Source organism: Polypterus senegalus, chromosome 7 (genome assembly GCF_016835505.1).
Source record: "Polypterus senegalus isolate Bchr_013 chromosome 7, ASM1683550v1, whole genome shotgun sequence".
NCBI lineage: Eukaryota > Metazoa > Chordata > Cladistia > Polypteriformes > Polypteridae > Polypterus > Polypterus senegalus.
The window spans coordinates 82894976-82910505 of record NC_053160.1 but is presented as its reverse complement, the minus strand read 5'-3'; the positions used below and the strand labels follow the sequence as shown (position 1 = coordinate 82910505).

The window sequence follows — 15530 nt, the reverse complement described above, 5'->3', positions numbered from 1 at the left end:
GATGCATGGAAGTGATCACTCGTACTGCGTTCAGTCAGTTCACGTGAGCTGCTCTCTTGTGTGATGCTGCGATATTTATTTAATGTTAGCTAAGGCACTTAAACGTTTCTGGCTGCACTCTGGTTGTAATATGACGAAGCTGCACAAGCTCAATTTTGAGAATGCAAGTATAGTTGTCCAGGAGAAAAGCAATCTTGCCTGAAATCAATGGCATCGTTTTGTAGGGTCTGTCCCTGAGACTTATTACTTGTCATAAGCAGCAGAGCCTTACTGGAAATTGGAGGCATCTGAATTGAAATGGGAGATCAGAGGGTATAAAGGGGATGCGAGGAATACATTGAGTGTGGAGAAACTCTAGAGACAGGGTGTGTATTAACTTGTGGATTTTTCTGTGAGTATTTCATGGCAGTGTGACGAAGTTGCTTCGGAAGACGGCGTTAGCCGCGGAGTTCAGCTCAGAGCGAAATGGGGTGAACGGGAGGGGAAATGATGACGTGACTCCCCCACCCGCCTTAACTGTCAATCCCCCACAAACACAGTCTCTCGGAATTTGCATAAGCACAGCCATTCACCTGCAATTTTAACTTAGTTACAAAGTGATCAAAACTCTCGTTTATATCCTGCGTCCTCTCATTAAACTTGTATGTCGCATTACCCGTGGGCATGACAAACGCCAGCGGCAGCCTGTCTATAAACTTTATTTAAACTTTAGGTTTACACTGTGCTTTGTTTCCGAAGTAGCAGCACTCATGAATATGGTTGTAAATGTCAGTCGCTCGCTTCTTATTGTTTCGCTGCCTTCTCAATTATATAATGCATGTTTTCTTCAGCGCTTTTTTGAGCTCTAGCTGGTTTTCTACGCATCGCTGATAGTCAGTTCACGTGATTACGTGGGAGGCGTGATGATGTCACACGAAACTCCGCCCGCAACGGCCATCCAGCTCAACTCCTTTACAGTATATGGAGAAAAATAGCTTCCAGTTATGACCATTACGCGTAGAATTTCAAATGAAACCTGCCCAACTTTTGTAAGTAAGCTGTAAGGAATGAGCCTGCCAAATTTCAGCCTTCTACCTACACATGAAGTTGGAGAATTAGTGAGTGAGTGAGTGAGTCAGTCAGTCAGTGAGGGCTTTGCCTTTTATTAGTATAGATCAATATCTCTCATTTCTAAAGTTACTCAGACCCTTTTCTGTGGCACTCAAAATTGTGTGCCAAAGCTTTATCTATCTATCTATCTATCTATCTATCTATCTATCTATCTATCTATCTATCTATCTATCTATCTATCTATCTATCTATCTATCTCTGGTGAAAGACAATGGCACTGCTCAACCCTATTCTGATACCATCCCTATGATAAAGCATGGTGGTGGAGGCATCATGCTATGGGGCACTCCTCAGTGGCAGGTACATCGTGACAGGTCACCTTTCAGTATGACAATGACCTGAAGCATAGAGCCAAGAAAATGCTGGAGTGGCTTTCAAACAAGAGTCTGATTGTCTTTATGTGGCCTATCCGAAGTCTTGCCTTAAACACCATTGAACAGATCACAAATGTTCCCATCCAATCTAATGGAGCTTGAGAGGATCTGCCAGGAATCTTGGGAAGATCTGCCAGTTTTACTAATTTTGAGTTATAAATTCGGGTTCAATCTGTACCTTTTGCCTTTTTGGCTGCTGACCACAGCTCATTTTGACTTAGAGTAACATTTATTCTCTTCACCTGTTTCCAGTTATTTTGTTTTTACTTTTAATTATCTACCTTTTTACAATTTGGCAAAACACTGTCATGTCTACACACAAGGCCTCCTATGTATAACAATTTAATGATAAACATTTAGCAAAAAATTGTAGAGCAACACCTTTCTAATATCTTTAATGATAATAATATTACCTTTTTTAACAAAAGTTCTGTCATTTTTCTGCACCTATGTTTACTTTTCTTTTAATGCAATACATTTGTTTTATTTTTCTGGATTTTTCAAGAATGTAGAATGCAGTTTTGCTTTCAATTCATAATGTCAAGTGATTTTGATATGTTTCATTTATTTGATTATTTATGTTTACTGCAACACCATTTTTGATCCCACTTCTATCAAAGTCATTCTGGCTGTTCCCCTAACAGTTAATGTTGTCACTGCCACCTTCCAGTATAAATATGGTGGCAGTCACCATGTTTGTTATCAGTCGATGGATAAATCTCTGTTAAAGAAAAACCTTAGTGTTAATTAGTTTCAAAGAGGTTAGCTTCAGATGTGTATTGGTTCTGACTACCTGTCATGTTTGGTTGACTCTTTATGATTCTGAAATCGGATTTTAACTTTTTCTTTACGTGGTAGCATTTTACCTTTTTTGCACTACCTTGATTATTAAATTGGTCTTTTTTGACTTCAGGCTCAACTTTGGTTTTATTTATATTGTTATATCTTTAGGTGTGTATTTAGTTTATGTATTCAGGCACTTTTACATTTTTGGCTCATTTTTGTCTTTGGCCCACAAGTGAGACAAAAATGTTTCAGAGTGTTTCAAATTAACATTTAGCTTAAACTGATTTATGCATTTATAATATACCCATAGTTTTAAAGTTAAAACTTATTTTAAAAAATCAAGACACTTTTAGCTTCTAGACAATATCTCGCTATCACTAGCAGGATTTTTTTCCACTATGAAAGCTAATTTTAAAATGCAAATGTTTATCTAATTAAATATAATGTTCCAAATATTTGTTTTTCTAAATTAATCACACAGTTTTGAATTTTCAGTTTTCTCAAAAGTACAATAGCTAAAGAGATAAGATACCAGGATTATAAATATTACACAGTACCTTTTGCCAATGATGCCACAGGTCGTCTTGCTTTACATTTGTGTAAGAGAAGTCTTGAAGATAAGACTGCATAAACAAAAAGTGCCAGGTTATTGCCTAGCTTTAGGTCAAAATGCATTTCTTAAACAAATACGGTACAAAGGAATACTTAATTACAGGAGCAATTTTAGAACATGATTTAATTTGTACTTGTTTGGTTTTTCCATAGTTATTCACACTTACATTTATATTGTGAACTTTTTATACAGACTTTGGGTTAATTAAGTTTTCATTTGATTTGAATTGCAGAACCAGTCTTCTTGTTGTATCAAAACTGAATGTCTAATTGTCTAAAAATGACTCCAAGGTCAAAGTAAAACAACATATATTATATATACGTTAAAAGATGAATAGCATAAAGAAAATCTTTATCTGAAAAAAGTAACATTATCGTCAGAACTTTGTAGTTGTGGCCATCTCCTGCATTGTAATGTCTTTTTGATCTGGTGTCATCAGACTGTGTGAATGGTTTGGAAAGAGGTTCATTGGTCAAAAAGACCAATTAGATCTACCTACCTGGTTAAGAGGGAAGCAACAAGTAATGGACACTGTTTTAATCAAGTATGTGGTGCTACACTTGGTTATACAAACCATATCATACATTGGTAGAGTGCAAACTCCAAGGGGTCCATATAGGACAATATCCTGTCACAAGCTCCATAGGTAAAGATGTGAAGTGTCTAGCATCCAGCAATCAAGTGTCACTCCTGACCTCAAGGAACGCTATTACGGTACAGCTTTAGACTGTAAATATTTTTCCTTATAAATTAAATTTTTTGATTAATTTTATTTAAGATTCCACTTTTGTGTATTATACTGTCTTTTCTCTCTATTTTATGACTAGTAATGAAGTTCTCTTCTAATGATGCTGTCTAGTGCCTGATCTTCAGTGGGAATGTAGTGATCATATCACTCTTAAAAATAAAGGAGAGAGAGTGGTTCTTCAGAGTGATGCCATAGTGAAAATTTTACTCATTTAGGATCCATACAGTTAATAACCATGAATAGATGGTGACAGATTTGTGAAGCACTGATGGGTCATGATTTTTAAAGGACTCCCGCCACATACCATAACAAAGGCTAAGTGCAGTTTTTCTTTAGTGTACTGCTAGATAGTCTATGAAACACTAAAGATTTTTTTTCTACAGATTTGAAACATTTTCATAATAGAAAGAACCAACTTCATATGCAAAGAACTCTTTCCATAATGAAATTGTGTTTTGTCAAGCAATGGTTCTACAAAGAACCACACAACCCAGTAAAGAACCATAAAGTACCATTAAATAACCATTATTTTTAAGAGCAAGAGATTAGAGGAAAGTGAGTAAATATGTAAATTCACCATTCAACCATGGACAACATATTAAAATCCTACTGAATAAAAGAAAAGACCTTTGCAAACTCACGGTGAGCCCTTTCTGGAACAATTTTTGACTCAGGAAAGTAATCACCATCTGCATTAGCAAAGAACCCTAATAAATAAAACAGAAAAAGTTATAAAAACAGTCAAAATACTGTACATGTCTAGTTCATACATGACTTTGAGTTAGAATTTCATGGAACACAATTAGCCATCCTCCTGTTTAACCACATTCCAAGCTGATCTATTGGTTTGAGATCTACTGTGTGCAAACTACCGAAAGAAAAACTGAAGTTACTGTAATGTTGATGGACTATCTTGAAATGATGCATACTTTATGAAATGGTGCATTATCATCTTGGAAGTATCTATTTGTAAAATGGTAGACTCATAAAGAGATGTACATGTCAGTAACAATGCTTAGGTGCACTATAATATTCACACTATACTCATTTGTTACTGACAAACTAAATGTCTAAATGCCATTATGCTACCATCTGTACCGTTAAAATAACAAAGGATGGATTGATTGATTCGTACTGTTTACAACAAATTCTGACCTCAAAATCTACAAAATATATTGCAATGGAAATTGACTGCAAAAAATCCCTGAAGCACTGAAGCTTGCCAAGAGGACAGCTGCCTTCATGTCCATTGACCATCTCTATCCAGCCTGAAAGAGCTGAAAGAACTCCAAGAAGAATGGCAGAAAATGTAAAAATTCAAGTGTGTTAAGCTTGTCACATCATACCCAACATGACTCAAGGCTTAACTGCAGCCAAAGGCGTTTCAACGAAATACTGAATAAAGGGTCTGAATATTTGTGTTAATGGGATATTTCAGATTTTCATTATTATTGGATTTTCAAAAAAAAATCTAAAATCCTGTTTTTACTTTGTCATTCTGGGGTATTAAGTGTTGTGTGATGTGGTAAAAAATATGTAAATGATTTTAGCACAAGGCTGCAAAATGTGAAAAAAGTGAAGGGTTCTATACATAAGTGACACATTAATCACTTTAAGTGCAATTGCTGTTCTGCATTAGATATTGAATTGCAAATGGTGTTAGAAGTAAAGAAGGTAACAAAAATAAAATATGAACTCTTTCATTCTTTTTTACATATCACAAATGAGGGTTAAATCACAAAAATACATTATATAATTCTAATATTATAAGAAAGTATGCCTCAAAACATTTTGTAATACCTAACAAATTGAATGCAACACATTATTTTATGTGGGTTTATCAATGCAGAACTTCCTTAATGCCTGTCCTGTCCAATTAACTTTAAATGTGATTTGTAAGTTTTTTTTTGTAGTAGCAGAAGCTCAGCAAAATGAATGAGTAAACTGTTAAAGAAGCAAGGGAAAGAAAATCACAATAGAGAAAGAGACAGAGAGAGGACAAATATGTAGGATAGAATGTATGTATACTGTAAGCTAGAAAGTGAACTGGTTATGAAGGTACTCATTTTTTGAGCTCTTGTTCCAAAAATAATTTACAAATGAACATTCAATACGTATGTAACTCAAATGATAAATGAACAGATGGTTATCTTATATAATAGTTGTCTTGCTTTATTGTATACTGAAAGTGAAAAACTGGACCAAATGTTAGATGAGTGAAAATCCAGAAGTTATCAGTGTAATTCTATTAGCTGTAAATGGGAAGCACATTTCAAAATTTTCAGAAATTAGGCTGTTGATTTTGACCCATAGTATTTTTAATAGTAAACAAGATTTACTGTTTGTGAAGGAAAAGATCATTGAAAGGCAAAGGAAAATTGTTTTGTCCTCGGTACAAAAAGTTCAATCGTGCATTAAAGCTGCCAGTCAGTCAAACCAGAATGTTTTGAGGTTGTGAAAAAGGAGCATCCAAAAATCTAAAAAATATGCAAACTTTAAACAAACATTTACTGGGACAGGACTGGGAATCAGGAATTGATCAGCTGCAGAGCTAACCACCATGCAAACATATGCTCTCGAAACAGGTTTGGTATTTTCAGTTTAAAATTTACATGAGTAAATCCATATACTGTAAATTGCAGCATATCGTGAAGATATTTATTACATATTAAAAAAAATCTTAAAAGATAAATACTATAGCATCAAGTACAGTTTTCCTGTCAATGGTTCATTAATAAAGGAATAATCAAAAATATTTTGCATATTTTTATTCTATATTAACATATCATAGCCAAGTCAAGTGCAACATAGCAAGTCATGGTTGTTTGCCAAATCTACAGAAAAGAATGTTATTACGCTGCCAAACATAAAATGATCTCTGTATCATTTTGTTTGTTAATGTGGCCATTGTTTGCATGGAGCACAGTAAGTATAGATACAGCCTAAAATGTAATTTTATTTTTTGCCCTCCATACATTAATCCAGGAGCAGTATTTGTTAAGAGAACTTTGGAGGTACAGAGAAATCAAACTGTGGAAACAATTACAACAATCTGCAACACATTAGTAATGCCGGTGTCTTTGTATGGAGCTGAAAGATGGACAGTTACCCAAGCAATTAAGAGAAGACTAAACGTGTTTGACCGAAGATACTTGAGATGGATCATAGGAATAAGATGAGTGACATAAGTGTACAGAGAATGATAAGATGGGAAAAACATGCATGGCCCATGGACAACTCAGTGACAGCAAGAAGAATGGAATGATGGTTTCTAGTACGAAGGAGAAGATCAGGAAGGCCAAGAAAGAGATGGAAAGATATAGTGAAGGGAACCAAGAAACAAGGGGAAAAAACCTGGAGGAAGTGGCACAAAACAGAAAGAATTGAAGGAAGATGTTTAACAGGCATGGATGCAAAATTTGATGCATTCCATTTTATTGTAGGCATACATACACACAAACGGGATATTTAGTAATACCAGTCATCCTAAGGTTTTATTTAGATTGTGATAGAAAATTGAACCCTGAAAATAAACCACAAGCATAGAGAACATGCACAATTTAAATAGAAGGCATCCAATCAGAGAATCAAACTTCAAAGCAAATCCTGCAAGGAGTCAATGCTTTCTCTTTCACTACTGGTTCACTATGATTAGGCTCTGTTCGGATAATCATCAAAAGTTGTTTGAAAGGCTGGGCATATAAGAGAATAAAAGAGAGTAGATGATGAATGAATGAATTGATAATACATACTATATGCTGTGAGCAACATGGGGTGCCCCAGACTCCAGACACAAGTGCACATACTCAGTCAAGAGTTCAAATAAAGTCAACAAAGATGTTATTGTATTTCATTTGCTAATGCTATATGATCATCTTTACACTATGCCATGACATTCTCACTTGTATGTCTCCCACAGACAGGTTTATACTTCATAAGATGCGACGCATGCTCAAGCGGACGCTACTGCTACGAAAGTGTTGTACTGTTCATACTTGTGCAAGTACTTTATGTAAATCTGGAAGATTCCACCAGATGGCAGTGCAAGATATTATCACGATGAGAAAATGTTCATCTTCGCTGTGTTGTTAATTACCTGAAACATCCATTAAATTCCAAGGAGACTTTACCACAATATTTCTGAAAAGGGTGTTTAATGATTACATCCATCAATCGAGGGATTAGCCCATTCCAACAAGCATTGGGCGCAAGACAGAAACTAAATCCCTGGACAGGACATCAGCTCATCGCAAACTGAACACAAGCATACACATACACTAGCGTCATTTTAGTTTCATCAAATTCCCAAACCTTCATGTCTTTGAAAGGAAACCAGAGCGCACAGGAAAACATGCAAACTCCAGGCAGGGAACACTAGGGACGTGACTCCCGGTGAGGCAGCAGCACTACCACTCTGTCACCGTGCTACCCCCACACATGTAATTATTAACAGTATTCGTTATTTAAATGAAATGAACAAATTATCTATAAAATGTAACATACATACCTTAATGCATTTTATCATGAAACTGATATCAAGTATATATATAAGGATTCTAAATGTCCAGAGAGCTTGAATATCATAAATTTAATGTGTTCTGTATGGCGATCTATTGCTGCTTGCCACTGCTGTCAGTTCAGGAGGAAGCACATAGTGATTAACAACTAGGTCGGTTTTAAGATGCTGTTTACAAAGGTCTACTTTAATGATAAAACAAACAAATATAATAAATAAATATAAAACAAATAAAGGTTAAAGTGGACATTTTGAGATTAAAGCCGAAATTTTCACTTTGATCACAAAATAGACCTTTCCACTGTGTCCTTAATTTTTTTCTCAGTGACACAAATATGCTGCCGTACATTCTGATGCTGTTGTGAAGGTGCAAAAAAAAGTGGCACAGAAGATGGCATGTGAGACTTTTAAAATGTCTGACATTATGTTCCAACTTGATCAAACTGCTCCCCCTGACTTTTTGCTGGCATTGCAACTCATGCACACACCTCATTAATTTCTGAGGACGTGCTCAGAGGACGCGTCAAATGAACACTGGGAACACGTGGAAGCCACGATGCGTGGGCATACGTGTTCTGAACGTGAAGTACAGCATAAACCGGCCCTTAGAGTAATAAGCAGTGTAATCTAGAATATGATGCCAACTCTTGGCATGTTCCCATGTCTTACTATATACTTTTTGTCAAAAGGCTTATTGAATTACCAGAGAAATGAGCAGACATAACCATATATCAGAATGTTTCACTTTGAAGAATATATCTGTGTATGTAATTTAGACTTGTCTGATCATTTGCAAATATTTCAGCATTCTGTGTGTTTATTTTGGTCTAGATGAGAGAAACTGGATTGGAGCCTAGATATAACGATAAAAAGAGAAACAGAATCAAAATTGCACATATTGAAAAACTGAGCAGCCTGCAATTTATTTGACTATTGTGTTTGTGTTGACTGTGACAGTCCCAATGCACACCCTATCTATCCCTCCATTTATTTTCAGCATTGCCTGCTCAGGGTCATGGTTAAAGATCTACTTTACTCTAAACACACTAAGAAAATACAGTTTGAAAACATACTGTACCTTATGGTATGTTACAGAATCAAAAGCCTCATTTATTTCATTTGTTGTTTTCAAATTTTCTTCTTCAACAACAAGAGGATGTGAGAAAGGGTAAGAGTCTGAATGAAATAGTCTGACTGTCTCCGGTATATCGTGATATTTCTTCTGAAATGAAAATATGATGTAATAATGCAAAAGTTAAATTAACAAAATTGAATTAATAGAGAAGAGAGAACTAATACTGCATAATTTTCTGCAAGTGAATAAATATACTTGGCTACACAGCCTTTCTCTATAGCCATTTTTTGAGCCACAAATTTAATTCTAGGCCTTGAAGAGTCAAAATCTGTCGTTGCATCAGTGTCTACCAGGAACAAAAATCTAGTCCTCACTGGATGTAAATTTATAATTTTAATTTGATGGCATCACGTTATCTTATAACTGTAATAGTAAAATAAAATTCTCAGGAGAAACCTCACATAGACATACATAGATAAATTTAAATTTCAAACCTACATGCACAATTGAATAATAATGCTATACGATTCCTGTGCCAATTTGTCTTTTATAGCTGGTGAGGACTGGCATGATAGAAGAAGGTATAGAAGAAGGTATATAGCTTGATGGTTGAGGAAAAAATACTGCCCCTGTACTGCTTCTTTGAACAACATGGTGTAAGGAGTTGATGACTAAAGGTGTTCTAGTACAACACATAATGAAGGAAATGAATCGTGTTGACCTCTAATTTTGCCATCATCCTCTCTTCTGCCAGTGTGTCCAATGAGTCCATCATCAACAGTGTAAAAGAGCTTACTTTTCTGGTTAGACTACTCATATTTTTGGGATCCATTAAGCTGGTTTTACTCCCCCAGCATGCTACAGCACAGAACACTACACTACCACCCACCAACCACGAACTTCCAGAACACCAAAATCATTAAGGAACCAGAATCTTCACAGAAAGTTGAGCCAGCACTGACTTTTTTTGTACAGTAGGTCTGGATTACTTCCGCTTCTCCCCAAACTATGGTGACTGATTTCAGGGGCTCCCTGCCCAACATGAACAAGTCTACCCTCATCTATCTTTCTATCTTTCTTCCCCATCTTCACTGTTATTTTCAGCTTACAAAGAAGGCATCATCTAAGCCATATAAAGCACATGGAGACTCCATGCTGAAGGCACCAAAAGTCAGAAAAAGAAACCAGGTCACAAGTATTGAGAGGAAGAAACAATACCAACAATTTCCCCAGTACTATCTATCTATATGAAACCTCCATAAAATTAGATATTATTCATTACATATTTCAAGTAAATTGATTTCATCATTAAATATACCCTACCATAAACATTTCGGTCTCCAATTTAGGGGGGATTGTGTTCTCTATGTAGGAAGATAAACCTTCTTTCAGCCATAACTGATTCCACCAGTTCATTGTAACTAGATTTCCAAACCACTGTTAAAAAAAAGCAACAGTAATTAGAACCATACAATGGCAAACAATAGGAAAAACATCCATAGAATATAGAAAACAATTCTCAGATTACTCATGTCGCATAACCACATGTCTGTTATCCAGTCATATGCTCAAAATACTGTGTTTTTGAATTCAATTGAATTGAAGATCTTTCTACCCCTCATTGGTCAATGGTCAACAGTAATTGCTACATCCCAAAAACTGAAAAACTGGCTCAATATAGCCAGTTATATATATATATAAATGGTTTTCAGTGGGGCCATGGGGGTGCATGGACCTTTCCAGGGCCTTATTTGGTCACGCTTCTGCCACACCCAGAAGTGTGGCCGGAAGAAGCTTGTTAGGCACCTGGAGCTCATCCAGGTGCCTTATAAAAAGGAGCCACCTCACTCCATAAGTGGCCAGAGTCGGGAGGAGAGGAAAAAGCCTGAAGAGGAGTGGAGGGAGAAGGACTGGCGGCAGAAGGGACTGAATGGTGCTAGTGGTGTTGCGTAGTGCTTACTGGTATTGTGGACTGGTAAAAACTGTAAATAAATATGTGAAGTGTGGCAAAACTTGTCTCCTTCCTGTCTGTGTCTGGGTTAGGGTGGCGGTACGCCCTCTAGTGGCTCACAATATATATATTTATATATATATATAATTTCAAGGAGGTAATTTTAAATGCAGATGTATTGATATTTTTTACTCAAGTAAGATATTAAATTATACAAAAAATACTATTAGTGAAATGTTTTCAGAGGAGAAGCAATATACTGTACTGAGTTTGTAATACATTAATAACTTACATACAGATTAAATAATCTAAAGGCTACAACACCCTATAAATATGAATGTCATAATTTACAACTGTTGCACTTTTAAAATACTGTATATGCAATGTCAAGGTTACTGCAGGCCAGCTTTATGTTTTAGCAGTTTTAAGTATTTTGTAACACGTAAACTAAAAGGTTGAGAATTTAACACAAACTTTCTATACATTGACAAGAAAATGGAGCCAATTGTTTTGTAGTAACCCTTTTATGAAGATGCTGAAGTCAAGAATACTCTAGTTTGTATTCTAAAAAGGTTCTGGAAATATCATTGTCAGACTTCTCATAATGAGTACTTTATTGTAATGTAGCCCCAAATATATGTGTAGCAGAACTAAAATGATTGTTCTCTGTTAAAAAAAGAACTCCTACCTATCCATTTTCTGAAGCTGATTTTCCATGCAGGATTAAAGGATTATAGGTCACATTGTGCCAAACGTACAAATTAACACAGGAAAGAACATTTTAAAAGCATCTGGACTGAATAATTTTGCTTGCTAGTAGTGGTACAAATATAGGCTTACATTATTGTAAAAGTAGTTTATACTGTATATTAGGCTCATACACTTCATTATCTGCCATTCATGCTATTTAACAATACCTACAAAAATTCCAAAAAAATGAAACATTTATCAGTTTTTGCTTTAACCTGCCTGATGTCCAATCTCATGTGTAATGACTGAACAAATGAGTCTTCTTTTTTCTTTTGTATCTGAACTGTAGTCGAACAACAATGAATTCTCATGAAAAATGATGAGTCCCCAATTTTCCATTCCACTAGCAGGAAATTCGGGAACTGCAACAAGCTCTAAGAACCACAAAAAACAAACAAATAAATAAATATTATACTGAAATATCTTGTTTCTAGTCATACTTAGTTAAAATAACATGTTAATTGCCTTTTAAAATCTTTTGTTTTAGCAAATCTATATTTGCAGTAAGAAAAGCTTGAATTACTATATGTTGCACAGCATTGTTTTTAAGCAGTAAACATAATGAAACAAAACAGTTCCCTATGCATCTGAAATTTATCTGCATGTTAGGCAGTAATTTGATATACTGTAATTCATATTGCTTACTGTATGCTTATCTTGATGACAAGTCTTAACCACTGATTGATATAAAAAAAATACAAATTTTAATGGGTCCCAATTTCAGTCTCGTGTAAATAACACTTTTTTGCAAATATCATTTTTATATACTGTATATACACAGTACCTTTTATTTCTATTTGTGTATTTCTGAAATCATATTTCTGCAGGAGAGTGTACCATTGTTTTTTTTAAGTTTAATTGTAAAACTAAATAGGTTTAAATTAAAAATACATTTGAGAAAAATGTATTTTCAAGGGAACTTTTAATTACTATTGCTTTATATGTTATTTGGAACAAATTCTAAAATTAAGTGATATTACTACTACAGCTACAACTACTACAATTAATAATAATAGATAAGAGGACCAAGTATCATTAAACATTGTAAAGTGGTCTTATCATGATATGTAAAACAAGTCAATTAACTAGATTTACTCAGTACTTAATCCTTTTATTTCATTTGATGATACACATTCTTCTTACACTACATCCAAAGCTTTATATTTATTTTCTTATGCATAGAATCTCTGTTCATCTATTTTTTATTATTTATTTAATTTATTATAATTTAACTCTCTGTTAAGTGACACAAATAAGTCAAAAGAATCCTGAGTTGAATCTGAGCTTGGAGAAACTTGCCTTTAAATGAACTTTCAAAAGTGCGGAAGAGGTTTATTTTAATAGTTGATTGAAGCATAACGATAAACAGATTACAATTTTAGTTGCATAATTGGATTACAAATTTTGAAAACTCCTTTAAAACTGACAGTCGATCTCTTGACTATCCATTTTTGACCTTGGGCAGAGCGTACTCCTTTTTGTCATCCTCAGTCTCAGCTATTTGATTTAACAAAAGTGATTCCTCCATACTTTTATGGTAAAAAGGCTTTGGCAGAGAAAAAGACACTGCATACTATGTTGGATTTCGCAGACTTGTCATTTAAATAAAATTATGAGTTCTTAAAATAAATATCTGGCTATAATAACAACAACCAAGAAACCTTATTATTGGTTATTTTTATGTATTGATTTATTGGCAATTAAGACAAAGTTAATGGATTTGTTTTATCATTTCTATTTTTAATCCTCAAATATATAGCTGTTTTTCTTCATGGACACTTCTAATTCTACTTCTCTAGGAATACTGTATGTTGCTTTTAGACTAATAAACAATATGCAATATCACTTTAATCATTTTAAAAAGAGAGTCAAAAGGTTGGTAACAAGTCTTCAGACTTAAAACGAACCAAGTAATGACAAAAATACACACACAATTGAATTTGAAAGTCTAAGGTACTCACCCGTTTTTGTTAGGGGGTAACTCACATTAAGATAATCCATTACATGCCTTATGATTGCCCCTGTGATATTTAAAGCATAATCAGCTTCACCATTTTCTATAGCACTTTTTCGAGCCCAAATGCGTATCTGTGAGAAAATCATGGTGACATAATTATTTTAATAGAGGTTAAAAGTACAGTATATTAGATTGTTGTTTTTCCATTTACCTTTGTTTTTTATTTTTTCTGCTCCACTAAATGTAGGGAGCTTACATTTTATGAACATACTAAACACCCACACTAAAGCAGAAGGGAAATACACTAAGACAGATTTAATTGAAAGAAGACCTCTTTCTTCCGTCATCATAAAAGCTTGTCAATAAAAGCTCCATTTTCAAGCTAAGAAATTAAAATATAACTAGTCTGCACTCATAAAACACGACCGCTTGTGGACATATTAATAATGATATTAACAAGCCAATGCAATTAAAACATCAACAAATGCAACAAGAAGAACTTGAATGGTACAAGAATGCTTCAGGAAATGTAGTAATGTTCCCATTAATTTTTTATTGTAGGCTACAGGCAAATGTGCTATGAGGACTAACGTTATGTCAATTTCATTAATAGTGAACGGTGGTATCCCTGTATGTTCCAGACATGCTCTATCAGAGATCGATCCTGACTGGCTAGGACACACAAGCATTCACTGGGAGATTGAAGCATGACTGTTATTTTTTTGGAGAAATGGCACAAATTAGGCCCCGCCAAGTGCAAAACTTCTCAGTATTTGGATTTATATCGATGGCATAATGCAGCATTCTATTGTGTAAAGCATTATGGGGCCTGGGATGGTCATAGGCATGATCTGCAATTCCTGCCGCCACATTATTTGATTTGGCCCTTGGATCCTTCCCAACACCCATGATTAACTGCCTGTATAACTTAACATTCGAGATTATTGTCATGTGTACAAAGTACAGTACAATGAAATTTCTACTTTCATGTCTATGCAGAACAATTTACAAAAATACAACAAAATAAATAGTTTACTTAACATACAGCATACAGTATATATATACACATATATGTAAACCTTTATACAATACTTGCTGTTTTACCTGTTGAAGATGGGTAAAAGAATAAATTAGAAAATATTTGATACCTCTTGCTTTAGCTTTAGCATTTCTCCTTAGCCTTTATTCGGTATCCTCATGTGTGTCAACCTCTCTTGCCCAGTCTGGTTTTCAGACTCTGCAATTTATAGGCACTTTGCTCACCTCCTATCCACTTTTTCACTACCACCAATGGGCCCCTATTACCTGCTGTGAAAATATCATTTGTAATTTTGCGAATATTTCCCATGTTTGAAGGTGACTCTCAGACTTCTTTCTATGACTTTTGTTTATATCTTTGTGTTTGTCACCATTCCTTGGCCGATTTTGTTTGACTGAGCATCCACAGCCACATTGAACATTCATGCTTGGGGGGACCAGACTGACAAACAGACATTAGAGTTTTATTGTATACTGTATATTTACAATATGTGTTTGCTAGTATTATATAGTTATATACAGTTTGTTAAGTCACAATATACAAATTCTTATAATTGAATATACTGAAGCCTTATGACCTGTGGTTTGAAACTACCCCTGAATCTATGGGTG

At 34.8% G+C, this 15530-nt stretch overlaps 1 protein-coding gene across 3 annotated transcripts in view; it reads right to left on the bottom strand.

The window, feature by feature from the left end:
- LOC120532687 (aminopeptidase Q-like) overlaps positions 1–15530 on the bottom strand; it is an 83914-nt gene that overhangs the window by 50431 nt on the left and 17953 nt on the right. For 2 of the 3 annotated variants that reach the window (XM_039758961.1, XM_039758963.1), the window contains 6 exons: positions 13885–14011; positions 12143–12297; positions 10546–10659; positions 9226–9369; positions 4273–4338; positions 2828–2893 (listed from right to left, as the gene is read on the bottom strand). In XM_039758961.1, coding sequence (XP_039614895.1) covers positions 2828–2893; positions 4273–4338; positions 9226–9369; positions 10546–10659; positions 12143–12297; positions 13885–14011 — 672 coding nt within the window. The remainder of the gene's footprint in view (positions 1–2827; positions 2894–4272; positions 4339–9225; positions 9370–10545; positions 10660–12142; positions 12298–13884; positions 14012–15530) is intronic. The other variant, XM_039758962.1, reaches the window with a different exon arrangement.